This window comes from Tachyglossus aculeatus, chromosome 11 (genome assembly GCF_015852505.1).
Source record: "Tachyglossus aculeatus isolate mTacAcu1 chromosome 11, mTacAcu1.pri, whole genome shotgun sequence".
NCBI classification, from domain to species: domain Eukaryota; kingdom Metazoa; phylum Chordata; class Mammalia; order Monotremata; family Tachyglossidae; genus Tachyglossus; species Tachyglossus aculeatus.
The window spans coordinates 1355755-1383672 of NC_052076.1; the positions used below are offsets into that span (position 1 = coordinate 1355755).

The following is a 27918-nucleotide window of genomic DNA, read 5'->3' on the forward strand; positions in this document are numbered from 1 at the left end:
CGAGGCAGGGGGAGGCAGAGATCGTTAACCCCATTTAACGGATGAGGGAGATGAGGCCCGGAGAGGTCAGGTGCCTTGCCCAAGGTCACACAGCAGCCCGGGGTGGAGCCGGAACTAGAACCCAGGTCTCTTTACTCTTGGTTGGGGGGGGCTTTCTCTGGGTCAGGCTACCCCCTCCCTCGCCACCTCCATTGGGGCTGGGGGAGCGCGTCTGCCGGGCGGCCCCTCCCGCCTGCTCAGCATGGAGGAGGCGCCGTTCCAATAGCCCCCTGGGTCTGTTTGTGCCGCAGTTGCCAGCTGGCCGGGTAGGAGAGGAACAGATTTGCGGTGATGTGGCAGCCGCTCTGCTCCTCCCTGCTCAACGTTCAGCTAGTTCTGCCCTTTAAAGAGCAACTGATGCCTCCTCCTCCATGTTTTTCCGGGCAGAATTTCCCCTTTGCTGCGTTCCTGGGGGCCGGAAGGGGCTATCATTGCCCTCACTAAGCCTGCTCTCCTGCTGCTTGTTTGGGGCCCAGGGCATTGCTGGAGAGGGAACTTCCACCCGGGCCCTGCAGCCCCACACTGGGTGTGGGCAGAGCTAAGGGGACAGCTTGCTCTGATCGCCCACACTAGCAGCAGGCACTGCTGAGGAACCAGCCCACTCGGCCCACACTGGCAGCAGGCACTGCTGAGGAACCAGCCCACTCTGATGGCCCACACTGGCAGCAGGCACTGCTCAGGAACCAGCCCACTCTGATGGCTCACACTGGCAGCAGGCACTGCTGAGGAACCAGTCCATTCTGATGGCCCACACTGGCAGCAGGCACTGCTCAGGAACCAGCCCATTCTGATGGCCTACATTGGCAGTGAGCACTGCTCAGGTACCAGCCCCGATTGCCAGAGATTCAGAGAACTGACCACTGAGAGCCAAAGGGCTGCTGCCCATCTGGAATCCATCCGTGCCCCGTGTACAGGTCAGGCGTGTTCATGCTCCGGTCCCATGGCAAGCTGGGGGGGGGGGGGAGGGTGACACAGACAAGAGAGGCACACAGCTAAATGCTGTTTGCTCCCTCTGAATCCAGAGCCCAGGCCCAGCTCCCAGACCAGAACTTTCCCCACAGTAACTCACAGACACCAAACTGCTTAAATACCGATTTATTGCAAACCCAGTGCACACACAGAAACCCCGTGGTGGGGGTAGGGGGCGAGGGGCGGGGAAGGGCAGCTCTCTCTGGCTCCCGAAGGAAGCCAGCCCCAGGTCTGTCCCCAGTCCCTCCTGTGGGGCTGGGGGCTGCAGTCGAGAACCAGCAACACCAACTCTAGACTTGAAATCTGGGAGGTGGGAAGGGTAGCAATGCTGGGGAAGGGGATTGATAAACAGAAAGAAATTTGCGTGGAAAAAAAATTCCAGGTAGATGTGGGCATCATTGGAGACGTGCTACCTGCTGTTGATGGAGCCGGTGAACCCACGGCCCCAGGTGAGCGATGTTTAGCATGGAGGGCAATCTGGAAAGTCACCCAGAGCTATCGGAAACCCCTTCGTCCCCCTGGAGTACACCTGGATGGCTAAGGACGAGATGGGACAGGGCAATTGACCTGGCAACTCCCGCTAGGCGGCTCACAACTCTCCCTGAAGGTGCAGGGGAGAAATGTCACTTTCCCTCGGAGCTGGGTCAGACAGTGGGGGAGAGGACTTTGGGGGAACCGGCACCGGTTAGGCCTGGGAACAAGTGGGGGGTAAGGGGCATCTGACCTCCAGCTCCACTCCCTGGAGACCCAAGCAGAGGGTTTCAGCAGGTGCCCCAGCCTGGCCTGCTCTTCTCACTCAGATTCTGTGTACCCGCCTGGAGGCCCCCATGCTCTGGGGGCTGAGCCGGGGAGCCTCTCGATCGGTAGTGACTCGGAAAAGGGCCACCCCTCGCACTGGCACGCCAGAGGCCAGGGAGAGCCTCCAGGTGCTCAGTCTGGGTGGCCCCAAGCCCCGTCGGCCTTCGAGCAGAGGCCAGGGAGGGAGGGGGGAGCCAGGTGGAGAGTATGGGCATCAGCATGGCTCAGACCTCAAGGGTGGGTTGCCCAGCACAGGCCAGAGCTGGGTTCCACATAGAGGGTGTACCATGGTTTACCTGGAACAGGGAACCACTGGTGGCCCCTATGCTGCTATGGAACAGGGCCCTGGAGATTCTGAGAAGTGGCCAACAGGCTAGCCCTCTGCCTCCCCACTGGCCACGACCAGCCCATGGTGGCCCAGGACCCTGAAGCCCCCCCACCCCCCAGAGGCAGCACCGAGAGGGACAGCCACTCAAGAGAAGGATGGATGGATGGATGGATGGGAGCGGGGCCGGGAGTGGACAGAGCACAGAGCAGAGGAGACGGCACTGTGGAAGCTTCAGTCTCCATGGCACGGTGAGGCCAGCATCCCCACCTCCAGGCATGCATACATGCACACACACACACACACACACACACAGAGCCAGGGCCATAGTTCTTCCAGGCCAGCAGCACCAGCCGGGTCCGGGGCTCCAGCCTGGACCCACACCTCCCCGCTGGGGCTGTCCCTGCTTGGAGATCCCTCCCAAGATCATGCTGAGATGGGCGGTCTCCCACCTTCTCCTCCCCGCACCCATCGGGGACCGGGAGTACATGAAACCGAAACCATGGGGAGAGGGGCGCCAGGAGGGAAAAGCTGGATGGGAGCTGCCCAGGGAGAGCGAGTACCGCTGGCCAGTCCCCTCCCCGTGAGTCAGGGGGAAGCCCGGGTGGGTTGGGGGGGGAGTATCCAGCTATAGAGAGGCCAGCGACCGGGGAGGGGGAAGGCCTGCGGGGCCGGCGGCAGGGGCCCGGGGCTCTAGAGCCCCAGACCAACAGAGGCTGGGGCAGCCTCGGGGCAGAAGCCACCAGGACAGGCAGAGACCCACCATCCACCTGGCGTCCCTCCCGTGACCCCGCTGCATCACCCCATCACAGCTTGCAGCCTGCAGCTGCATCCACCCCTCAACCCCAGCAGAGAACGCCCCCTCGCCCCCGCCCACCTGCAGAGACCCGAGCCGAGCAGCATGTCACAACCAGGCAAGCGGGGAAAGCGGGGATGGAAGGGTGGGGTAGAGAGAGAGAGTGATAGAGAGAACGGGAGCGCCTGTCCGCCCGCCTGCTTGCCCGCCTGCCTGCCGCGGCCGGTTGCCTTGGTGATGGCGCATGTGATCTTGGGCTGGCTGAGACGCAGCCCTCGTGCCCGGTCAACATGGCCAACCCTGGTCCGGCCTCGGTGGGGGCCCCGCCCCTTCCCCCGGCCCCCTCCCTGCTCCCCCCTGCTGTTTGGGGAAGGGTGGGGGTGTCACCGGCTCCACAAAGCGACCCGTGCTCTCTGTCCGTCTCCCTCTCCCCCCTCCCTCTGTGTGCCCCCGCCCCCCAGGGCCACCTCCTGGCCATCAGAACTGGACGGCCCCCGGGGAGATGTTAAACATGGACGGGTCGAATTTCTGGCCTCGAAACGGGGAGCCCTCGGCGTCCCAGCCCTTCTTCAGCATCTCGTGGACCTTCTGCAATGCCCAGACAGACGGGAAAGTTAGTCTCCAGGCTCGGGCCCCCGGGCCTCTCCCGCCAGCTCCCCGAGGTCTGAGTGGGCCCTCCCGTTCTGCCTCCCCGGGCGCGGCCCCGACCCCCTCCGCCTGCTGCCGTTGTCGGCCACCGTCGTCGGGCTCCCCGCCCGACCCGCATAGCACCCAGGCTCTCCCTGGCTCCCTGTTTGAGACTCATTCGCACTCTTCACTTGGACGGCCTGGACCCCAAGTCAGCTGTAGGGACACCGCCGGAACTCAACAGCTCCAAGCTTCCCTGGTCCCGTCGGCCTGCCTGGCCACGGCTACCGCGGGGGTGGCCGGCTGGCTCCCTCCGGCCCAGCCTGGCTGGAGTCCGGGTCCCGCTGGACCCACCAGCTGGAGCACCACAAGCAGGCAGAGCCCAGCCTGGGAGTCACAGGAGGGCCTGGGTTTTAATACTGGCTGTATCACCTTGGGCAAGTCGCTTAACTTCTCTGTGCCTCAGTTACCTCATTTGTAAAATGGGGATTAAGACTGGGAGCCCTATGTGGGACATGGACTGTGTCCAACCTGATTAGCTTATATCTACCTCAGTGCTCAGTACAGTGCCTGGCACATAGTAAACGCTTAACAAATACCATTTAAAAAACCCCCAAGTAACAAACCTATTAAAAAACCAGGACGGGTTGGCTACTTCTAGACTGTGAGCCCACTGTTGGGTAGGGACCGTCTCTATATGTTGCCAACTTGTACTTCCCAAGTGCTTAGTACAGTGCTCTGCACACAGTACGCGCTCAATAAATACGATTGATTGATTGATTGATACTCCTGAGGCTGTGGCAATGGACTTTCAGGTGGGTCTGGCCCGGTAGCGGGGGACATGGAGAGTCCCCCAGAGTGAGGCTTCCTCCAGGGGGGTCCGCCAGAAAGGTCATGCCCCTTCGTCCTGGAGGACTGGAGGGGGAGAGATCAGGTTCATGACGCTGCCAACTCATCCATCGGTGGGACCTGAGAATCTGAGGATCCTCCAGCCAATGCTTTCTTGGGGGTGGTGGTCAGGCAGGGAAGCGGGAGAGGCGAGCACACGCCGGCACCGGGGCAAGTGCACACACAAAACAATGCCTTTCCACTGAAGGCTCCCTGTGGGCACGGAACACGTGTTTTGTTTCCGCTAGGCTCTCCTGTCCTTGGGCTGCGATAATCTCATTTGCCCTCCACCAGTGTCAGCTCTATAACTGGTGGGGCTGTTAACGGCCGCTGGGGGATGAAAGAAAAAAGTAGCTGGTTTTCAAGTTGGGGCTTCAGAAGAGACTGCCTCAGATGGCTTGTCCTTTTTGTACTCACGATACTCATGAGAAGTAGCGTGGTCAAGTGGATAGAGCATGGGGCCTGGGAGTCAGCAGGACCTGGGTTCTAATCCCAGCTCTGCCACGTGTCTGATGTGTGACCTTGGGCAAGTCATTTCACTGTGTCTCAGTTCCCTCATCTGTAAAATGGGGATTAAGACAGTGAGCCCCATGTGGGGCAGGGACTGTGTCCGACCTGCTTATCTTGTCTCTACTCCAGCACTTAGGACAGTGCCTGGCACATAGTGAGTGCTGAACAAGTAGCACCATTACTATTACCATTATTATGATTACTAAGTGCTCAGTGCAGCACCGGGCGGGTACTCAGGTGGTCAAAACTGAAAACAGCTCAGCGGGTTGGACGGGTTCCCCGGCCCCCCACTCTGTCAAGTTCTCAGGACCAATGATGGTCAACGGCGAAGACAGCAGCCCCAGCCCCACCCCCAAAGTCTCAGCACCCCTTCCCCCTCCACCCCTTCCTACATCCCCGCCTTCCCCCTCCACTGCCTCCTCCCTTTACTGTGAATTCTTCCATTTACGGAGCCCAAGCAGGGGACCAAGCCCTGGGGTACATGCAAGATCATCAGGTCGGACCCAATCCCCGCTCCAGCCGGGGCCCCCAGTTTAAGAGGAAGGGAGGGGGAAAGGGGGGGGGGAACAGAGGGAGGGAGGGGAGAGAGAAAGACAGACAGACACACACACCAGGGATCTTCGCCCCATCTTACAGATGGGGAAATGGAGGCCCAGAGAGACTCAGAAACCTGCCCCAGGGCACCCAGGAGACTGAGGCCTCGAGCCTGGGTCTCCCGATGCCCAGTTCTGCGCTCCCTCCACTAGACCAGGATGCCCAGGTCGCACATATGCATCTGGAGAGCTGTGCGCACCCGCCTGCCGGCCAACAGAGAAGGCCGCAGAGGAGGCACTTACCAGCTCGTGGCTCTGGGGCTTCCCCTGCAGCTTCTGGTGATAATCGAAGGTCAGCCTGTCCAGGACGGCGTGCTCCTCCTCGTCCACCGTGGCCATGGAGCGCTCCTTGTTGATCTTATCGATGTCGATATGCTCCTCCCCCTCCAGGATGGCACTCCACCAGTACTCGCCCACCTTATTCAGGTTCACCTGGACAGGAGGCAGGACCAAGGCAGACAGAGGGGAAGAGATGGACAAACGGACGGACAAAGAGCCACGGAGAGAGCAGAGCCCGGCGTCAGCCCCTCCGATGGTGCCACCCGTACCGCCCCAGAAGCAGAGAGGCCAGCTGATTATTCAAACGTCACCGGGAGCCCGGTACGTCTAGCGACACTCGGCCTGGCTCCTCCCAGGTCAAAAGTCACCTGCGGCTGGTCACCCGCAGACGGTACTTCCTGCCTCGTGTACGGATGGGGCAGAAGCGCCAACCTTAGAGACGGGACTGGTCTCCTTGGGATTTCCATGGGCCTCGCTTGGCGTCGCAGCCCAATTCTGGAGAGTCCCCAGGCCAATGCCACCAGCCACTCTGGCCATCCAAGTGCCCGCTACTGCTGTCCCCCCTCGTCCATTCAAGGCCCGCCATACACCCTGCTGAGCCGGCCCGGCCACTGGGGATGCTGGCAGAAGGGGTCCCCAGGAGACAAGCTGACATTCTGCCTTGGTCACCCAAACCCAGCCCAGACCCGGCAACCATTTAGCGGGAGAGGGCTGTGCCCAGCCTCCAACCCCGGGCTCTGCGTGGGGCGGCCCGAGCAGGCAGAGCCGCCCATATTCCGGGAATCCTTTGGTCTGAGGCCGGCCCCTAGGCATGGGAGGCCACCCGGGGCCCAGGGACTGGACCACATCGAGCCGGAACCCCGGGAGCGCAGGCGGAGGCGGCCCCTCACCAGAACACACTTGCCCGGCTCCAGGCTCCAGAGAGAACTCTCCGTGTTGACCTTGTGGGTGAACTTGCCCTCCATGAGCACTCGCTCCGCGCCGCCCTCCAGCACAGCCACGCGGATGGAGCTGCTGCTCAGATCCACGGAAACCTGGAAAACACGGGCATGGGAAGAACTGGGGGGGGTGGGGGGGGGCGTGGCGGCGGGGGGGGCTGGAGGAAAGGCATCCCCATCCCTGGCCAAGTCAGCCCTCGAGCTGCGTCCAGGAGAGGCCTCTGGTTCCCATGCCTCCTGAGCATCCCAAGCATTAAGTGTGAAGGGCAAGATGAAAACTGGCCTGGGTCTCAAGCAGAGCAGGCTGGAGGGGGCTCCCTCAGCCCCACAAGTTACAGGGCGCGACGGCTGCTCTGCCCCTGCCGACTGACCAAGCGTGGGAGGGGAGCCTGGCCCGAACCGGAATGATGGTCCCCAGTGGGGGCCAGCCAGAGTATCACAGGAGACCATGGGCACCGACGCTCTGGGATACACATGGCCCGGAAACCCCCGAAAGGCAGGAGTCGCCTCGGTCCTTCATAGATGACCTGGACTGGGACAGAAAGGCCCCGGGTACGACTGTGGGTGGGGGCCTGGGGAGGTTGTGACTGAAGTGCATAGGATGGAGGGGCTCTTGGGAACGTGTGCGGGGCAGGGGGCTGACACGGTGCAGCGGTATAGGGTGGGAGTTGAGGTGTGGGAGAATCAGAGCGATTCCCGTGTTATTCGTTAAGCGATGATGATTCCAGGAGCAGCAGTGGCAGCAGCAGACCGTGTCCAGGGGTAGATATACAAGACGGTCAGGCTGGACGCCGCCTCTACCCAACACAGGGCTCACAATCGAAGCAGGAGGGAGAATGGGGACTGGATCCCCACTTGACAGATGAGGAAGCCAAGGCGCAGTGCAGTGAAGTGACTCGTCCAGGGTCACAAAGCAGGTAGGCGGTGGAGCCGGGATGAGGATCCTGGCCCTTTGACTCCCAGTCCCAGGCCCCTGATGTCCGTCCAGCTGCTTCCACTCCCAGGGGCCTGGCCCAACGCCCCCTCCCCTCCTCCCGTCTCCTCCCCCCCATCCCGCCCCCAACCCCCACAAAGGCCCTGGCCAGAGCGGGAGAGTGGTCCGGAGCCGGAGACTGGGGGGCAGGAGACCCAGCTCTGACCCTGATCCGCTGCACGTTCTCGGGGAACTCCCTTCACCTCTCTGGGCCTCCATTTTCCCATCTGTAAAATGGGGAGAAGACCCCTGCTCTCCCTCCCTCTTATCAGTGGAAAGAGCGTGGGCTTTGGAGTCAGAGGTCAGGGGTTCAAATCCCAGCTCCACCAACTGTCAGCTGTGTGACTTTGGGCAAGTCATCTGTAAAATGGGGATGAAGACTGTGAGCCCCCCGTGGGACAACCTGATCACCTTGTAACCTCCCCAGCGCTTAGAACAGTCCTTTGCACAAAGTAAGCGCTTAATTAATGCCATCATTATTATTATTATACTGCAAGTCCTGTGTGGGACAGGAAGATTAGTTTGCCTCCACCCCAGCACTTGTCAGAGTAGGAGCTTAATGCACACATCATCGCTACCACTACGGTTATCATTATTCATACCTCATCCTCATATGCTCCCCATTTCCTGCCTGTCGAACAAGCTGCCTGATGCCCGCTGCCCTGGCTATGGGCGAAATCCCTCCTGTATCATCTGAGCAGGTGCTGGTCTGGACTGGCCTAGGCAGGAAGGCAGCGAGGCCAGGAACCGGACCGGGCTGGGTTGTGGCACCGTCGCTCCGGCCCCCACCCCTGAGGTCCGTCAGCTGCCAGAGCTGGCGGGGGGGTGGGGGAGAGAGGAGCCCGCCCCGGGGCACCCCCCATTACCTGTTTCCCTTTGCGGATGTGCGTGGGCACCGGCACTTTGACCTCCAGATCGCTGTAGTCCTGCGACCAGCTGTAGTTGTCACGCACGGCCCCGTTATAGCTGTCGGAGCTGGCTTGGAACTGCTCCTGCCTCCTGGGGACACGGGAGAAGGAAGCTGCAGGGGGCCGTCGCCCGGCTCAGAGGGCATGGGACACGGCAAGGGGGACGCGGCGGGGGTGAGAAGGCACAACGGACAGAATTCAAGATTTTAAAAACTGAAAGGTGCTGGGTCAACCGGCCCCTGGATTCCGGAAGCCCAGGAAGGCTGGTGACGGTGACAGCGACCGTTCCCGGACAACAACAGCGACAGCGGTACCAATGTGCCGACGGGCGCCTCAGCATCGCCGCAGGCAGGGGGCCTGCCCACCGTACATGACAGGGCGGCTCCTCCGGCCTAGCCCGGCCCAGGAACCCGTCCAGCCTCCCAGCCCACGTGCTGGGGTGGTGGCATGGAGAGTCCCAGCCTGGTCCGGTCCAGTTGGGCAGCTGGAGTGGCAGGGGATGGTCCCCCTGGGACCTTAAGCGGCCACTGCCCCTTTTGGACTCAATGGCCCCTGGCTCGGCCCCGTGTGGGAGTCCTCTGCCTGGGGGGGGCACCCTCCCCTGGCCCGGTCCTGGGCTCTGGCACCCACAGGTGGCCTCAGCAAGGCAAGAATGGCCTCAGGCCGTCCCAAAGTCACAGCCTCGAGCCCCGGGGGCACCAGATTCCGTACCGTGAACCCAAGCCCTTCAGGGCCGCGCCACTTCTGGATGTGCTCATCCTGCCACCCGGGTGCCGGCTGTCTTCCCCGGCTCGGCCGGGTGCGGCGGGGGGTGAGGGCGGCAACAGCCCCTCTGGGTCCCTCCCCAACCTGCCCCCGCCGGCCTTCCCGGGCCCAGGGAGGTGGAGTGACCTGACCAAAGTCACAAGGCACAGGGAGAGCCGGGACTTGAACCCAGATCTCCCGGCTCCCAAAAGCCGACACCCTCCCCACATTCCGCCCACTAGGCCACGCCACCCGCTTTTGAATCAACAGGGGCTGGCAGGTGAGTGGAGACCCTTGGCTGGAGGAGAGGAGAGGGGGCGAGGGAGGGCTCAAAGAACGACTCAACCAAAGGTTTGGCATCTATTGCGCACACTGGGACGGGGGTGGAGTGTGTATGTGTGTGTGTGCATGTGTGTGTGTGTGCGCGGCCGGGCTTTCTCTCCACAGTCTATTTTTGCTACAATGTGTCACTGGGGGGAGGTAAGACATGTAACAATGTAACCAGGCGCCGCTAAGAAGGGGCATAAATCGCAGAGGCTTCCAGAACCCCACCCCCCACCCCCACCCCCATGGCTCGGCCTGGCAGCGGCCAGCCAGGTAACCGTAGGTCAGCCACCTGGCATGGCACGGCTGAACCCACACCCACCGGGGACAGAAGGGACCGGGCCTGGCCCGGGGGCAGAGAGTCCTGGGTTCTGGTGCCAGCTCTGCTGCCGGCCCCCCGTGTAGCCAGCGCCTAAGTTTCCTCCTCCATCCAACTGGGAGAAGGTTCCTCCTCTGCCTCCCCCGTCAGACTGGACTCCCTGGGGCAGGGGAAGAGAGCCTGTGCCCAATCTGATGACCCCCGGTTCACCCCAGGGCTTAGCCCCAAGGATACATCTCCAGGGAGGTTCCTGGGTCTACCCGCCTGCCCTGCGGCCCCACTGGCATTTCTGCATGAAGTTAGCGTGTCGGCGACAGGACTCCCTGGGCCCAGAGGAGACGAGGCCCGGAGCCGATGAGGGCCAGTCAAGCCGGGCGGCCCCACAGGGTTCCAGCTCTGAAACTCTCCCTCTGACACTGCTGATCTCAATAACCCACCCCTCTCCACAGCCCCAGGGTCGAGCCGGAACACCTTCCTGGGCTCCTCTTCCACATCTGGGGCTGGGAGAAGCGAGGAGGCAGGGGAGGCTCCGGCTGGACCTTCTGAGGCCCCGGGGACATCCTCACACTCACCGAACTGCCCCTGGAGCTCTCTTCTGGCCAGAGCTCTCTACCCAGGCCGGCCACGCTCGCTGACCGCCCCCACTCCCCATCTGCAGCCGCAATTCCAGGTGTTCGAAGCCCTAGAACCGGCTGCCCCCGCCCCCACCTCCCCAAGCCGCTCGGCCGTGGGGCCTGGCAGACCCAACTGGTGCCTGGGCTCTTCTGGCCAGCAATGGGGAAAAAGAGAACAGATCCCCTCAAATCCCTCCAACCAGTGCCCCGCTCCCCCGACACCAGCTCGGGCCTGGCTCGCGCGTGCCTGCTTGTGTGTGTGTAGGGTGTAAGTCTATCATTTGGGCTTTGTTCAGGACCAGGGCCTGTCCTGCCTTCCCAGCAGCCTGATAAGCGTCCTGAGGGCAGAGACACATTGTTCTTCCTCCTCCCGTTCCATTCCCCATCGCAGCGGCCAGCTCTCGAACCCCGAACGACTTCCCCACTCTCCGCTCACTCCCGGCTCTCCCGGGACAGACAATAACCTACTTTTCCTCCTGAAAATGGCAAACTTGTTTTTAACCCAGAGGCGGCCCAGCTCTGGGTGGGAGCGACTATTTTTAACTCCGCTCCCTCCGCTGAGAGACAAAGTCTGAGCGGGAGGGGCCGCAGAGAAACAGTCTGGGGGTGGGGTGAGGGGAGGGAGGCCGGAGGACAGGGAGGGGGCACGGAGAAACTGGCCCTCCTAGGGCCGGGCTCCGAGTCGACCACCACCTGGGCTCTGGGGTCTCGGTGGTGGGAACACGGAGCCCAGACCCAGCGTGCCCTGCTAGAGGCGGGAGGGGTGGGGTACCTAGGGTGGCCCCGCTGACCGTGAGGGGTGAGGGTGATGCTGAGAAGCTCTGCTTCCCACCGGAGACGCTATTGCCAGCCACCTGATGCCATCTTCCTCTGCTCATGCCCCCCTCCCCAAGGGCACCCCGAAAACACCCAAGTGGTTTTGTAGGTCACGGCGAGTCTTAGCTTCCCAAGTGCTGTTGAGAGTTGGCAACGCCGGAGTGGGCCGGAGGTGGGTCGAGGGAGCAGCCAGGGGCAGCGAGACTGTCAGGATTTGAACACGGGTGGACTCCTGGTCGGGGGGCAGCCTAGACAGCAATCCCCCTCTACCCCCGCAAGCCGATCCAGCCACTCCAACCGACAGCAGAGGTGACGCCTTCCCCCCGCCCCTCATCCCAGGACAGTAGTGGGGTGGGGAGGAGAGTGGACTGGGGGCAGAGGGGGTCAGTAGGGAGGAGGACAGCGGGATGGTGGAAGGGAGGACTCATGGGTGGAGTGGGTGAGGGGGCAGGAAGGGTTGGCAGAAAAGAGGTGGGCAGGGCCTGAATTTGCTCCTGTCAGAACCCCTGGCACCACCCACAGAGAGGCTCACGCTCCAGACCGACCTGGCTGGGTCGGCCACGCTGGTCCGAGTCCGATCCCAGCCCCCGGGGAGCTCAGAGGCAAGGAAAGCCCCTTCCAGGCCCAACACCCACCCGGCTGCCCCTGACCGTGGCAGATCACCTCGGGCCTCCGCGGACCGGCTCAGGTCGCGCTGCCTCCCCAGGGCCACCGAGCAGCTGGCTGGCTCTGGGTCACGCCAGCCCCGTGCCCCCGTGCCCCCGTGCCCCCCACGGCCCCTGCCACCGAAGAGCTGCCGGGCCTGCCAGTGGGCCCAAGTCCCGCTTCCTGCAGCACCACCAGGAGGGGAGACGGGGGCAGCAGGGGACGGCAGGCTGCCTCGAGTTGGGCGGCCTGGGGGTCTTCAGCAGGGACAATCTGATGGAGAGGCGAGGGGCTCTGGGTGGTGATCGGTGCTGGGGTGGAGGAAGCACGACTCAAGGCAACCAAATCGTGGGGAAACGTGACAGGGCAGACGCGGACCCGTGGCCCCTGGCCAGCCCCCCACCCCAGCTTGACTAGGGCCCCGCTCCAGCCGGAGGGTGGCAGCCTCAGAGCAAACCCAAGGAAACCCGTCTCCGCACACTGGGAGCCGGGCACATGGAAACATCAGCTGGTCCTGGGGCTTGGGGTTGGACAGATCCAGGGATGAGCTTCCGGGCTCCGGGTCACTAGGGGACAGTCAGGGACAGAGAGGAGAGAGTGAGGGGTGTGGGGTGGTCCGGGATGGGTCACTGAGGGGAGTCAGGGGTGTCAGAGGGTCCGTGCTGGGTCACTGAGGGAGACAGGGATGGAGAGAGAAGAGTTGGGATGTTGGATGGTCTATATTGGGTCCCTGAGGAGAGTTGGGGACGGAGAGGGGACCTTTGCTGGGACACTGGGGGAGAGCTAAGGATGGAGGGGGGGGAAGTCAGGGGTGTGGAATGGTCTGTTCTGGGTCACTGGATTGGGGCAGGGGGAAGTTATCCAAGGAGGGACACACAGAGAAGCAGCGTTGCCCAGTGGATAGAACCCGGGCCTGCAAATCAGAAGGAACTGGGTTCTAATCCCACCTCTGCCACTTGTCTACTGTGTAACCTCAGGCAAGCCACTTAACTTCTCTGTGCCTCGGTTACCTCATCCGGAAAATGGGGATTAAGACTGCGTGCCCTCCGTGGGACAACCTGACTACCTTGTATCTACCCCCGTGTTTAAAACAGTGCTTGGCACGTAGTAAGCGCTTAACAAATACCATAATTATTATTTACTATTTATTCTAATCCTGGCTCCACCACTTGTCTGCTGTGTGACCCTGGGCAAGTCACTTCACTTCTCTGGGCCTCAGTTACCTCTTGTGTAAAATGGGATTAAGACTGTGAGCCCCTTGTCGGACAAAGACTGTGTCCGACTTGATTACCTTGTATCTACCCAGGCACTGAGAACCGCACATAGTAAATGTTTAACAGTTACTATCAAAAAGCAAAACAAAATTGGAGATTTGGGGTTTTTGTTTAGCTAGCTCATCCCAACACATTTGTACGACTCTCTGCTTGAGCCTTGTTCTTTCTCCTGGTCCCACGGCCATGGTCAGTAACAGATTAGAAGTTCCTTAAGGGCAGGGGCTTGACCCAGGACTTTGCACTCACTCAATGACTCAATCAGTGGCATTTATTAGCACACTCTGTGTGCAGAGCACCGTACTAAGCACTTGGGAGCTACAACCTAAGCACAAGGTATTTTCACTGCTCTTAAAGAGCTTACCCTCTGGTGGGGGAGACGGACACTAAATAGTTTTCAGACTGGGAGAAGAGAGAACTGGAAGATGGTGGGTGGCAAAGCAAGGGTTGAGATAGTGGGTGTACCCGATGGGAATGTCTGGAAAACACCCATTGGTAACTGCTTAACAGATGAGTCAGGTCGGGCCACCTGCCCCCGCGCTCACCCGCTGTGCCCTGAGAACCGCAACCCCATCTGCTGATGATCCTTTACGTGCCCCAGTGATCAGCACAGGGCTTGGCCCAGAGTAAGGGCCTAAAGACAATAATGATAATACCAATAATAATAATTGCGGTATTTGTTAAGCACTTACTGTTTTCCAGGTACCGTTCTAACCGCTGGGGTACAAGTTAATCAAGTTGGACACAGTCCCTGTCCTACACGGGGCTCACAGTCTCAATCCCCATTTTTCAGATGAGGGAACTGAGGCCCTAAGAAGAGAAGTGACTTGCCCAAGATCATGCAGCAGACAAGTGGCGGAGCTGCAGATGCCACGATAGTTCGTCACACTGCTATTCCCGCCTGAAGGGCCCGATGTGGAGACGGTGGGAGGGGGGGCAGCGCCAGCTACGCTCGGTGCCGAGGGAGGAGCCGGCCTGGCGGTCCCATGGCCGGCGGTGAGCCATCACAGGGCAGGGAAGCCGCGCCCCACAGAGGGCCATCTGACAGCCGCTCCGCATCACTCTGCTCCTCCGAGGGGGGCTGAGGCAGAGCGGGACCCCGACCCGGTCGTGCGCTGCCATTAGACGCGAGAGAGGAAGAGTGAGAGTCTCACCTGGGAGCGTCCGGGGCTGCGGTGGCGGCGGCTGCAGCGGCCCCAGAGGGCTCGGCCTCTGCAGGTCCGGGAACCTCCACGCCGGACTCCTGGGCCGCGTCGGGCTCCTGGGGCTCACCAGCCTTCTGGGGCTCGCCGGGTTCCTGGGCCGTGCCAGACTCCCGGGGCTCACCAGATGCCGTCGAATCAACCTCCACCTCCTGAGCCGGCAGGGGGACGGGCACCTTCTCGGCCGCCGCCTCTTCTTCCTTCCTCCTCATCTTGTCTTCCAGGTCCTTCCTCCTCCTCCTCTCGTCATCCTGCCGGGCCACGTGCTCGAAGTTCTTGAACACCTGCGGCCACGAAGGCAACCCCGGGGTCAGTCTCGGCCCGGACCGCTCCCCCCCCTCAGCCTCGTCCTTCCACCCGCCAAGGTGCCCTGGCACCCGTTCGCCGCCCCCCCACCCCCAGAGGCCGAGGCTACCCAGGGAATGGCCATTTCCAACTCCTCCTTGGGATCCCGCCAGCAAAGCTCCCTGGAAGCCAAAGGCCCCCCAGCCCAACGCTCCCTGCCGAGGAGTCCCCAGACCGCACTGCTGCCTAAGGAGCTGGGGGACGGAGGAGAGGCCATTTAGAGCAGTCAGTCAGTTAATCAACCTATGTCCTGAACACCTACTGTGGGCACAGCAAAGCACTGAGCACTGGGGAGACTACAACAGTTAGTAGACACAAATCCCATCCTCGGGGAGCTTCCAGTCTACTGAGTGCAGAGCTCTGTACTGAAAGTCTGGGACACTACATGGGAGTTAGTAGACGCGACCCCTGCCCTCAAGGAGCTGACAATCCATGGTGTGCAGAGACCTGTGCTGAGCATCTGGCCAAGGACAACAGAGTTAGTAGAAGTGACCCCTGCCTTGGAGGAGCTGACCGTCTGCTCTGCACAGAGAGCTGTGCTGAGCTCTAAGGAGAGTTCAACAGTTTGTAGACACAACCCGACCTCAGAAGGCTGTGGAGCACCGTACTGGCAGAGGACAACGGAGTTAGCAGGCACGATCCCTGCTTTTGAGGGGCTTACAATCTAGTGAGGGAGACAGACACTAAACTGACAAATGAGGGGGAAGCAACAGAGTTTAAAGGTACGTGAGTGAGTGCAAAGAGTAGACTCAATGACACCTGTCCCCAGGTGCTGGATGCATCTGGACTCAGTTGCTTAGGTACCAATTCGCCCACGCTTTCTTCCCACCCACCCGACGATTCCGGGCCTGATGATTTAAACATTCTTCACTGACATAACCACTTCTGCTATCCGCCTCCTCCCGGTGACAGCGCCCGTCTCCCCCATGGGGCCGGAAAGACCACCCTAGAGGGCAGCCACTGTAAAGACCAAGTCTTCTCCCTCTACTGTGCTCTCCCAAGAGCCCAAGACGGTGCCCAGTGGGCAAGGGTATGCATGTGTGCGTGCATGCGCGTGTGAGGGTAGATGGAGGTGAAGGAAGGTGGATCGGTGGGTGGGAGGCAGTCGCTCTCCTGTAGGATGGGACCCTCGGGGGTCTTCCTCGATCGGCTACTGGTCTGAAGCGAGCAGATACAGACGGAGAAGGTGGGAAGCCACATTCCCCGAAGCTCACGGCTCAGAGGACGGCTTCTCGTGTCAATCAAACCTGCGTGCTGGGCTCCAGCCGTCACTCGCGAGCTGACATTCGGCACCGGCCCCCCCCAACCTACACCCTGTCCTGGGAAGCAGGACACCCCCTCAGCCCTGTGTTCTGGCTCCCAGCGTGGCCTATTGGAAAGACCACAGGCCTGAGAGTCAGAAGACGTGGACTGTAATCCCAGCTCTGCCACATGTCTGCTAGGTGACCCTGGGCAAGTCACTTTACTTCTCCGGGCCTCAGGTATTTCACCTGTAAAATGGGGTTTAAGACTGTGGGCCTCATGTGGGACAGGGACCGCGTCCAACCTCATTAACTCGTATCTACCCTGGCTCTTAGAACAGGGCTTGGCACATAGTAAACACTTAACAAATATTACATTTATTATTTTTAAATACCATTCAGGCACGATTTCATCTGAACCTGTAAAGTTGCATATATGTGTGTGTGTGTGAGTGAGAGACATTTGGGTAGGGACTGTCTCTATATGTTGCCAACTTGTACTTCCCAAGCGCTTAGTACAGTGCTCTGCACACAGTAAGCGCTCAATAAATACGATTGATTGATTGATTGATTGATTGTTCAGCCTGCCTCTCTCTGGGTGCAAACTCCTTCGGATGGGATCTCCATCTTTCCCCCATTACACGCTCCCCTTGGAACCCGAAGAGCAGCGTGGCTTAGTGGAAAGAGCATGGGCTTGGGAGTCAGAGGTCCTGGGTTCTAATCCTGGCTCCGCCACTTACCAGTTGCGTGACTTTGAGCAAGTCACTTAACTTCTCTGTGCCTCAGTTACCTCATCAGTAAAATGGGGATTAAGACTGTGAGCCCCATGTGGGACAACCCAATTACCTTGTATCTATCCCAGTGCATAAAACAGTGCTTGGCACAGAGTAAGTGCTTAACAAATACCCTTATTATTACTATTATCATTATTATTATTAAAAGGGCCACAAACCTGGTCGGTGACCAGGTGTTTACCGCATGAAGGAAAACACTTCAGGGCCCAAATCTCAGGACTACACAAAATCTGAGTACTCTGCACTCTAGGGCCTCCTGACTGCATTTTGTCGTAGGATCTGTCTTCCCTACTAACCTGCCGGCTGAACCGCAGGGATCGTGCCTACAGCTTGGCTCAGTGGAAAGAGCACAGGTTTTGGAGTCAGAGGTCACGGGTTCAAATCCCAGCTCCGCCACTTGTCAGCTGTGTGACTTTGGGCAAGTCACTTAACTTCTCTGTGCCTCCGTTCCCTCATCTGTAAAATGGGGATGAAGATGTGAGCCCCCCGTGGGACAACCTGATCACCCTGTTACTTCCCCAGTGCTTAGAACAGTGCTTGGCACAGTCAGCGCTTAATAAATGCCATTATTATTATTACTACCTCTATTGTCTTCTCTCCGGCGTTCAGTTCAGTGCACCGCACAGAGAAGCAGCACGGCTCAGTGGAAGGAGCTCGGGCTTTGGAGTCAGAGGTCATGGGTTCAAATCCCAGCTCCGCCACTTGTCAGCTGTGTCACTTAACTTCTCTGTGCCTCAGTTCCCTCATCTGTAAAATGGGGATGAAGACTGTGAGCCCCACGGAGGACAACCTGATGACCTTGTAACCTCCCCAGTGCTTAGAACAGGGCTTTGCACATAGTAAGCGCTTAATACATGCCATCATTATTATTATTAGTTAGCGCTTTATCAAGCCGGCCGACTGCCTGAAAAGGCGTAGGGACGTGGCTGGGTGGGAAGCAGCATCCTCTCGGCGCCCCGCAGACCCAGGGGACGGAAGCCCACCCAGGGCATGTTTGGGGGGCCTCAAGGGAGGCCAGATACAGCGGGGAAGGCTTGCGTGTGCGTTGGCGAGGCAAGGCCTGCACCACATCTTGTGGCGGCTCGGGGCCCAGCGGGCACTGAACGTAGAATGCCCTCCCTCCGCCCATCCGCCAAGCTAGCTCTCTTCCTCCCTTCAAAGCCCTACTACTACTAATAATAATAATGATGGCATTTATTAAGCGCTTACTATGTGCAGAGCACTGTTCTAAGCGCTGGGGAGTTTACAAGGTGATCAGGTTGTCCCACGTGGGGCTCACAGTCTTAATCCCCATTTTTACAGATGAGGTAACTGAGGCACAGAGAAGTGAAGCGACTTGCCCAAAGTCACACCAGCTGACAAGTGGTGGAGCCGGGATTTGAACCCATGACCTCTGACTCCAAAGACCGTGCTCTTTCCACTGAGCCACGCTGCTTCCCTAGCTCACTAGGGAGCTAATGAGAGCTCACCTCCTCCAGGAGGCCTTCCCAGACTGAGCCCCCTCTTTCCTCTCCCCCTCGCCCTACCTCCTTTCCCACTCCACGGCACCTGTATATGTTTGTCCAGATTTCTTACTCTATTTATTTTATGTGTACATATTTACTATTCTATTTATTTTGTTAATGATGTGCACCTAGCTTTAATTCATTTACTCTGATGACTTGACACCTGTCCACGTTTTGTTCTGTTGTCTGTCTCCCCCTTCTAGACTGTGAGCCCGTTGTTGGGTAGGGGCCGTCTCCATATGTTGCCAACTTGTACTTCCCAAGCGCTTGGTACAGTGCTCTGCACACAGTAAGCGCTCAATAAATACGACTGAATGAATGAATGCTTTGGGGACCTGGGTATGGGAGCCTCGGGGCCTGGGCCGAATAATAATAATAATAATAATGGCATTTATTAAGCGTTTACTATGTGCAAAGCACTGTTCTAAGTGCTAGGGAGGTTACAAGGTGATCAGGTTGTCCCATGGGGGGCTCACAGTCTTCATCCCCATTTTACAGATGAGGGAACTGAGGCACAGAGAAATTAAGCGACTTGCCCAAAGTCACACAGCTGACAATTGGCAGGGCCAGGATTTTTTTTTTTTGATAGCATTTATTAGGTGCTTACTATGTGCAAAGCACTGTTCTAAGCGCTGGGGAGGTTACAACATTATCAGGTTGTCCCACGTGGGGCTCACAGTCTTAATCCCCATTTTACAGACGAGGTAACTGAGGCGCAGAGAAGTGAAGTGACTTGCCCAAAGCCACCCAGCTGACAATTGGCAGAGCAGGGATTTGAACCCATGACCTCTGACTCCAAAGCCCGGGCTCTTTCCACTGAGCCACACTGCTTCTCTGGGTCACCCTTCCTTTCAATCAGTCATTCATTCAATCGTATTTATTGAGCGCTTACTGTGTGCACGTGTCAGTGTCTGCCTCCCCCTGTAGAGACTCAGCTCCTCATGGACGGGGCTCCCGTCAATCAATCAATCGTATTTATTGAGCACTTACTGTGTGCAGAGCACTGTACTAAGTGCTTGGGAAGTACAAGTTGGCAACATATAGAGACAGTCCCTACACAACAGTGGCGTGGCTCAGTGGAAAGAGCCGGGGCTTTGGAGTCAGAGGTCGTCGGTTCAAATCCCGGCTCTGCCACTTGTCAGCTGTGTGACTTTGGGCAAGTCACTTCACTTCTCTGTGCCTCAGTGACCTCATCTGTAAAATGGGGATGAAGACTGTGAGCCCCACGTGGGACAACCCGATCACCTTGTAACCTCCCCAGCGTTTAGAACAGTGCTTTGCACATAGTAAGCACTTAATAAATGCCATCATTATTATCATTATTATTATTAAAAGCATCCAACAGGTACTCTCCCAACCGGTCAGTACTTTCAATCGTACTTACTGAGCGCTTACTGTGTGCAGAGCACTGTACTAAGCGCATGGGAAATCCAAGTTGGCAACATATAGAGACGGTCCCTACCCGACAGTGGGTTCCCATCATCAATCGTATTTATTGAGCGCTTACTGTGTGCAGAGCACTGTACTAAGCGCTTGGGAAGTCCAAGTTGGCAACATATAGAGACGGTCCCTACCCAACAGTGGGCTCACAGTCTAAAAGGGGCTCACGGCAAGGGCTCAGTCAGTACGAAGCAGCATGGCTCAGTGGAAAGAGCCCGGGCTTGGGAGTCAGAGGTCATGGGTTCAAATCCCGGCTCCGCCACTTGTCAGCTGTGTGACTCTGGGCAAGTCACTTCACTTCTCTGGGCCTCAGTGACCTCATCCGTAAAATGGGGATGGATTGTGAGCCCTACATTGAACAACCTGATGACCTTGTATCCTCCCCAGTGCTTTGCACATAGTAAGTGCTTAATAAATGCCTTCATTATTATTATTAAAAGCGTCCAACAGGTACTCGCCCAGCCGGTCAGTACTTTCAATCGTACTTACTGAGCGCTTACTGTGTGCAGAGCACTGTACTAAGCGCTTGGGAAGTCCAAGTTGGCAACATATAGAGACGGTCCCTACCCAACAGTGGGCTCCCATCATCAATCGCATTTATTGAGCGCTTACTGTGTGCAGAGCACTGTACTAAGCGCTTGGGAAGTCCAAGTTGGCAACACATAGAGACGGTCCCTACCCGACAGTGGGCTCCCAGTCTAGAAGGGGCTCACAGCAAGGGCTCAGTCAGTATGAAGCAGCATAGCTCAGTAGGAAAGAGCCCGGGCTTGGGAGTCAGAGGTCATGGGTTCAAATCCCGGCTCCGCCACTTGTCAGCTGCGTGACTTTGGGCAAGTCACTTCACTTCTCATATTTATTACTCTATTTATTTTACTTGTACATATCCATTCTATTTATTTTATTTTGTTAGCACGTTTGGTTTTGTTCTCTGTCTCCCCCTTCTAGACTGTGAGCCCACTGTTGGGTAGAGACTGTCTGTATATGCTGCCAATTTGTACTTTCCCAAGCGCTTAGTCCAGTGCTCTGCACACAGTAAGCGCTCAATAAATACGATTGAATTAATCATCATCATCATCAATCGTATTTACTGAGCGCTTACTATGTGCAGAGCACTGGACTAAGCGCTTGGGAAGTACAAATTGGCAACATATAGAGACAGTCCCTACCCAACAGTGGGCTCACAGTCTAAAATGAATGAATTACTCTATTTACTTGTACATATTCTATTTATTTTATTCTGTTAATATGTTTTCTTTCGTTGGCTGTCTCCCCCTTCTAGACCGCGAGTCCGCTGTTGGGTAGGGACCGTCTCCATCTGATTGATTGATTCTCTGGGCCTCAGTGACCTCATCTGTAAAATGGGGATGGACTGTGAGCCCTACATGGGGAAGCAGCGTGGCTCAGTGGAAAGGGAACGGGCTTTGGAGTCAGAGTTCATGGGTTCGAATCCCGGCTCCACCAATTGTCAGCTGTGTGACTTTGGGGAAGTTACTTCACTTCTCTGGGCCTCAGTTACCTCAACTGTAAAATGGGGATTAAGATTGTGAGCCCCTCGTGGGACAACCTGATCACCTTGTAACTAGAACAGTGCTTTGCACATAGTAAGCGCTTAATAAATGCCATCATTATTATGATTATTATTATTATTATGGAACAACCTGATGACCTTGCATCCTCCCCGGCGCTTAGAACAGCGCTTGGCACATAGTAGGCGCTCAACAAATCCGGAAATTATTATTGTTATTCTTCTTATCACGAGGGCCCCGGTTACCTGCAGCACCATGGCCTGGGCCGCCCCGGGCGGGAAGCCCATGCGGTCGGCCGGGTGTCGCAGCAGGCGGTAGAAGTCGGTCTTGCGGTAGAGGAAGCCGAAGAGCACCCGCAGGAAGTCCTGCACGTTGCCCAGGTGCTGCAGGATGCCCAGCAACGCCTGGTCGTACAGCTCGGCCGCCCCGGGCTCCATGGCAACCGGGACCGACCCGACGGGGCCGAGAGGACCGGCTTCGGACGGGGACCGGGCCGCGCCCACTTCCGGCGCGCCCGCGCTGCGCCACGTGACCCCCGGGGGGGCCGCCATGTTGGACGCGGGCAGGGAGGCCGAGTGAGGGCGGAAGTCCGCGCACGCGCGCCGCCGAGTCACGTGACCCGCCGCGCCGGGCCCTTTCCAGACTGTGAGCCCCCTGTTGGGTAGGGACCGTCTCTGGGTGTTGCCAACTTGGACTTCCCAAGCGCTTAGTACAGTGCTCTGCACACAGTAAGCGCTCAATAAATATGAATGAATGAATTACTCATTTATTTTACTTGTACATATTCTATTTTATTCTGTTAATGTGTTTTGTTTTGTTTTCTGTTTCGCCCTTCTAGACTGGGAGCCCACTGTTGGGTAGGGACCGTCTCCGTATGTTGCCAACTTGGATGTCCCAAGCGCTTAGTACAGTGCTCTGCACACAGTAAGCGCTCAATAAATACGATTGAATGAATGAATTACTCTATTTTACTTGTACATATTCTATTTATTTTATTCTGTTCATATGTTTGGTTTTGTTCTCTGTCTCCCCCTTCTAGACTGGGAGCCTACTGTTGGGTAGGGACCGTCTCTAGACGTTGCCAACTTGGACTTCCCAAGCGCTTAGTACAGTGCTCTGCACACAGTAAGCGCTCAATAAATACGATTGAATGAATGAATTACTCTATTTTACTTGTACATATTCTATTTATTTTATTCTGTTCATATGTTTTGTTTTGTTCTCTGTCTCCCCCTTCTAGACTGGGAGCCCACTGTTGGGTAGGGACCGTCTCTAGATGTTGCCAACTTGTACTTCCCAAGCGCTTAGTACAGTGCTCTGCACACAGTAAGCGCTCAATAAATATGATTGATGATGACGAGGGAACTTTGCTGATCCACCCAGACTGAGCCCCCTCCTTCCCTTCCCCACAGCACCTGGATAGATGTTTGTACGGATTTATTACTCTATTTATTTTGCTTGTACATATTTATTCTATTCATTTTATTCTGTTAATATGTTTGGTTTTGTTCTCTGCCTCCCCCTTCTAGACTGTGAGCCCGCTGTTGGGTAGGGACCGTCTCTCTATGTTGCCGACTTGGACTCCCGAGCGCTTAGTACAGTGCTGTGCACACAGTAAGCGCTCAGTAAAAACGATTGAATGAATGAATTACTCTTTATTTTATTCTGTTAATATGTTTTGTTTTGTTCTCTGTCTCCCCCTTCTAGACTGGGAGCCCACTGTTGGGTAGGGACTGTCTCTAGATGTTGCCAACTTGGACTTCCCAAGCGCTTAGTACGGTGCTCTGCACACAGTAAGCGCTCAATAAATACGATTGAATGAATGAATTACTCTGTTTATTTTACTTGTACGTATTCTATTTATTTTATTCTGTTCATATGTTATGTTCTCTGTGTCCCCCTTCTAGACTGGGAGCCCACTGTTGGGTAGGGACCGTCTCTGTATCATCATCAATCGTATTTATTGAGCGCTTACTGTGTGCAGAGCACTGGACTAAGCGCTTGGGAGGTACAAGCTGGCAACATCTAGAGACGGTCCCTACCCAACAGCGGGCTCACAGTCTAGAAGGGGGAGGCAGAGAACAAAACCAAACATGCTAACAAAATCAAATAAATAGAATAGATATTTACAAGTAAAATAAAGAGAGTAATAAATATGTACAAACAGATATACAGGTGCTGTGGGGAAGGGAAGGAGGTAAGATGCGGGGGATGAAGAGGGGGACGAGGGGGAGAGGAAGGAAGGGGCTCAGTCTGGGAAGGCCTCCTGGAGGAGGTGAGCTCTCAGTAGGGCTTTGAAGGGAGGAAGAGAGCGAGCTTGGCGGATGGGCAGAGGGATTGGGGGCATTCCAGGCCCGGGGGAGGACGTGGGCCGGGGGTCGATGGCAGGACAGGAAGGCTGAGTAGGTGCGAATGAGGTTGTCGTTAATGTAACTTGGTGATAACAAGGGCCTTTTTCCCGGGGGGCGCGGGGGGAGTCTATGGCGTCTATGGCGGACTGGACCGGGAAGGGGGGTTGGAGGGCACTAGAAGGAAGGTCGCTTAAGTGGGTGGGGGTGGAAGCAGGGGGCGTCCATGGCGGCGCTCGGAGGAGAAGATCCTTCCGGGAGCAGCGGGGGGCCACGCGGTGTGATGGCGGACAGTTGGGCCTAGACTGTGAGCCCACTGTTGGGTAGGGACCGTCTCTAGATGTTGCCAACTTGTACTTCCCAAGCGCTTAGTACAGTGCCCTGCACACAGTAAGCGCTCAATAAATACGATTGATGATGATGAGGGAACTTTGCTGATCCACCCAGACTGAGCCCCCTCCTTCCCTTCCCCACAGCACCTGGATAGATGTTTGTACAGGTTTATTACTCTATTTATTTATTTTGCTTGTACATATTTATTCTATTCATTTTATTCTGTTAATATGTTTTGTTCTCTGTCTCCCCCCTCTAGACTGTGAGCCCGCTGTCGGGTAGGGACCGTCTCTGTATGTTTGGACTTCCCGAGCGCTTAGTACAGTGCTCTGCACACAGTAAGCGCTCAGTAAAAACGATTGAATGAATGAATTACTCTTTATTTTATTCTGTTAATATGTTTTCTTTTGTTCTCTGTCTCCCCCTTCTAGACTGTGAGCCAACTGTTGGGTAGGGACTGTCTCTATGTTGCCGACTTGTACTTCCCAAGCGCTTAGTACAGTGCTCTGCACACAGTAAGCGCTCAATAAATATGGTTGAATGAATGAATTACTCTATTTTACTTGTACATATTCTATTTATTTTATTTTGTTAATATATTTGGCTTTGTTCCCTGTCTTCCCCTTCTAGACTGTGAGCCCACTGTTGGGTAGGGACCGTCTCTGTATGTTGCCAACTTGGACTTCCCGAGCACTTAGTACAGTGCTCTGCACACAGTAAGCACTCAATCAATCAATCGTATTTATTGAGCACTTACTGTGTGCAGAGTACTGTACTAAGCGCTTGGGAAGTACAAGTTGGCAACATATAGAGACAGTCCCTACACAACAGTGGGAAATACGATTGAATGAATGAATTACTCTATTTTACTTGTACATATTCTGTTTATTTTATCCTGTTAATATGTTTTGTTTTGTTCTCTGTCACCCCCTTCTAGACTGTGAGCCCACTGTTGGGTAGGGACCGTCTCTGTATGTTGCCAACTTGTACTTCCCAAGCGCTTAGTACAGTGCTCTGCACACAGTAAGCGCTCAATAAATACGATTGAATGAATGAATTACTCTATTTTACTTGTACATAGTCTATTTATTTTATTATGTTAATATGTTTTGTTTTGTTCTCTGTCTCCTCCTTCTAGACTGTGAACCCACTGTTGGGTAGGGACCGTCTCTATATGTTGCCAACTTGGACTTCCCAAGCACTTAGTCCAGTGCTCTGCACACAGTAAGCGCTCAATAAATACGATTGAATGAATGTATGACTCTTTCATTGAGTCAGTCAGTCATCCATCTGCCAAGCTAACTCTCTCCCTCCCTTCGCCCTACTGAGAGCTCACCCCCTCCAGGAGGCCTTCCCAGACTGAGCCCCCTCCTTCCTCTCCCCCTCCCCATCCCCTCCGCCTTACCTCCTTCCCCTCCCCACAGTGCCTGTATATATGTTTGTACAGATTTAGTACTCTATTTTACTTGTATATATTTATTCTATTTATTTTATTTTGTTAATATGTTTTGTTTTGTTGTCTGTCTCCCCCTTCTAGACTGGGAGCCCGCTGCTGGGTAGGGACCGTCTCTATATGTTGCCAGCTTGCATTTCCCAAGCGCTTAGTACAGTGCTCTGCACACAGTAAGCGCTCGATAAATATGACAATGAATGAATGAATGGCCACTGCTCCACAGCGTGGCGTACAGGATAGAGCCCGGGCCTGAGACTCAGAAGGTCATGGGTTCTAATCCCCACTCCACCACTCGTCTGCTGTGTGATCCTGAGCAAGTCACTTCACCTCTCTGGGCCTCAGTTAACTCACCTGTAAAATGAGGATTGAGACCGTGAGCCCCACCTGGGACTGCGTCTCCAACCCGATCGGCTGGGGTCCACTCCAGCGCTTAGTACAGTGCTTGGCACATAGCAAGCACTTAACACATACCCTCATCAAATCAAGGGCCCTGCTGAGCAACTCCACAGGTTCTGTTAATTTCAGCAAAGAACCTCTTTGGGCAGCATGGCTCAGTGGAGAGAGCATGGGCTTTGGAGTCAGAGGTCATGGGTTCAAATTCCGGCTCTGCCACTTAGCTGTGTGACTTTGGGCAAGTCACTTCACTTCTCTGGGCCTCAGTTACCTCATCTGTAAAATGGGGATTAAGACTGTGAGCCCCCCGGGGGACAACCTGATCACCTTGTAACCTCCCCAGCACTTAGAACAGTGCTTTGAACATAGTAAGTGCTTAACAAATGCCATCAATATAGAGAAGCAGCGTGGCTCAGTGGAAAGAGCATGGGCTTTGGAGTCAGAGGCCATGGGTTTGAATCCCGGCTCCACCACAACTCTGCTGTGTGACCTTGGGCAAGTCACTTAACTTCTCTGAGCCTCAGTTACCTCATCTGTAAAAATGGGGATTAAGACTGTGAGCCCCACTTGGGACAACTTGATCACATTTTATCCCCCCCAGCGCTTAGAACAGTGCTTTGCACATAGTAAGCGTTTAACAAATGCCATCATTATCTTTATGGCACCGCTACGCTGGGTTCTGATGTCAGCCTTTGAGATGTCCGGATTTGTAGAAGCAGCGTGGCTTAGTGGATAGAGCCCTGACCTAGGAGTCTGACGGATCTGAGCTCGAATTCTGCCTCCGCCACATGTCTGCTGTGCGACCTTGAGTAAGTCACTTCACTTCTCTGGGCCTCAGTTACCACGGAGCCCCAGGCGGCCGAGCTGTACGACCAGGCGCTGCTGGGCATCCTGCAACACGTGGGCAACATCCAGGATAAGAGCGCGAGCCCCATGTGGGACTGGGACTGGGTCCAACCTGATTAACCTGTACCTACCCCAGGGCTTAGGACAGTGTTTGGCACATAGTCAGCACTTAACAAGTACCAGAATTATAATTTGTTATTATTATTATTATTATTATTTCCTTGCTCCCTGGGACCCCCAGGGGGTAGCCAATGGGCTTGGGTGCAGCTCAGGAGGCGGGGGGGGGGATCAGGGCTCCGGGAGGGGGCCCGGGAGATGTGTCCAACTCGATAACTTTCTATCTACCCCAGCACTTAAAGTGCTTTGCACGTGGTAAGTGCTTAACAAGTACCGTAATAACGGTAATAATAATAACAAATACAATATTTGAGACAAAACACTCTGTCAGCCCTTCCTTGCTGTCGTCAGCATGGATTTATTGAGCACCCACAGGGTGCAGAGCACTGAGCCGACGTCTGTTTCATTCAATCAGAGGCATTTATTGAGCACTTCACAGTGTGCAAAACACTGTTCTGAGCACTTGGGAGAGTAGGGTACAACAGAGTTGGTAGACACATTCCATGCCCACAAGGAGCTCACAGTCTAGACTGGGAGACAGACATTAAAATAAATTAGAGCTACGTATATGAAGTGCTACAGATTAGTATCGGTCATTCCCCTCCCAGGGGTCCCCAACAGTTACATGGACTCAGGGCAGAGGAGGCTTCACACAGGGGTGCCTTGCCCTGCTGGTCCCAGCTCAGACTCCTGGCCCCTGACCAGCTCACGTTCAATCATTCAATTGCATTTATTGAGCATTTACTGTGTGCAGAGCACTGTACTAAGCGCTAGGGAGAGTACAATACAACAATAAACAGGCACATTCCCTGCCCACAACGAGCTCTCCCGCCAGCAGGACAAGGCACGTGTGGTCCCTCCTTCAGGGTGGCCAAAGTCCAGGTCCATTCCGGACAGCTCCCGCACCTACCCGGCACATGGCCGTTCCTGGAAGACACGATGAATGTTTCAATCTCCTAGGGGCGGGTGGGTGGGAAGAAGGGGCTCCAGGTGGCCAAA

At 56.3% G+C, this 27918-nt stretch overlaps 1 protein-coding gene across 2 annotated transcripts; it reads right to left on the reverse strand.

Moving 5' to 3' along the window:
- Positions 1 to 1119: 1119 nt before the first annotated feature.
- On the reverse strand, positions 1120 to 21891 carry NUDCD3 (NudC domain containing 3). 2 transcript variants are annotated; one of them, XM_038754076.1, is made up of 6 exons: positions 21675 to 21891; positions 14531 to 14862; positions 8602 to 8731; positions 6715 to 6858; positions 5789 to 5977; positions 1120 to 3515 (listed from the first exon to the last, which is right to left on the reverse strand). In XM_038754076.1, the coding sequence occupies exons 1-6, from the start codon at positions 21864 to 21866 to the stop codon at positions 3405 to 3407; spliced, it is 1098 nt and encodes a 365-aa protein (XP_038610004.1). In that variant the 5' UTR covers positions 21867 to 21891; the 3' UTR covers positions 1120 to 3404. The 2 variants fall into 2 exon arrangements, with proteins under 2 accessions (XP_038610004.1, XP_038610003.1); XM_038754075.1 differs by having other exon boundaries at positions 8602 to 8734.
- Positions 21892 to 27918: the final 6027 nt, after the last annotated feature.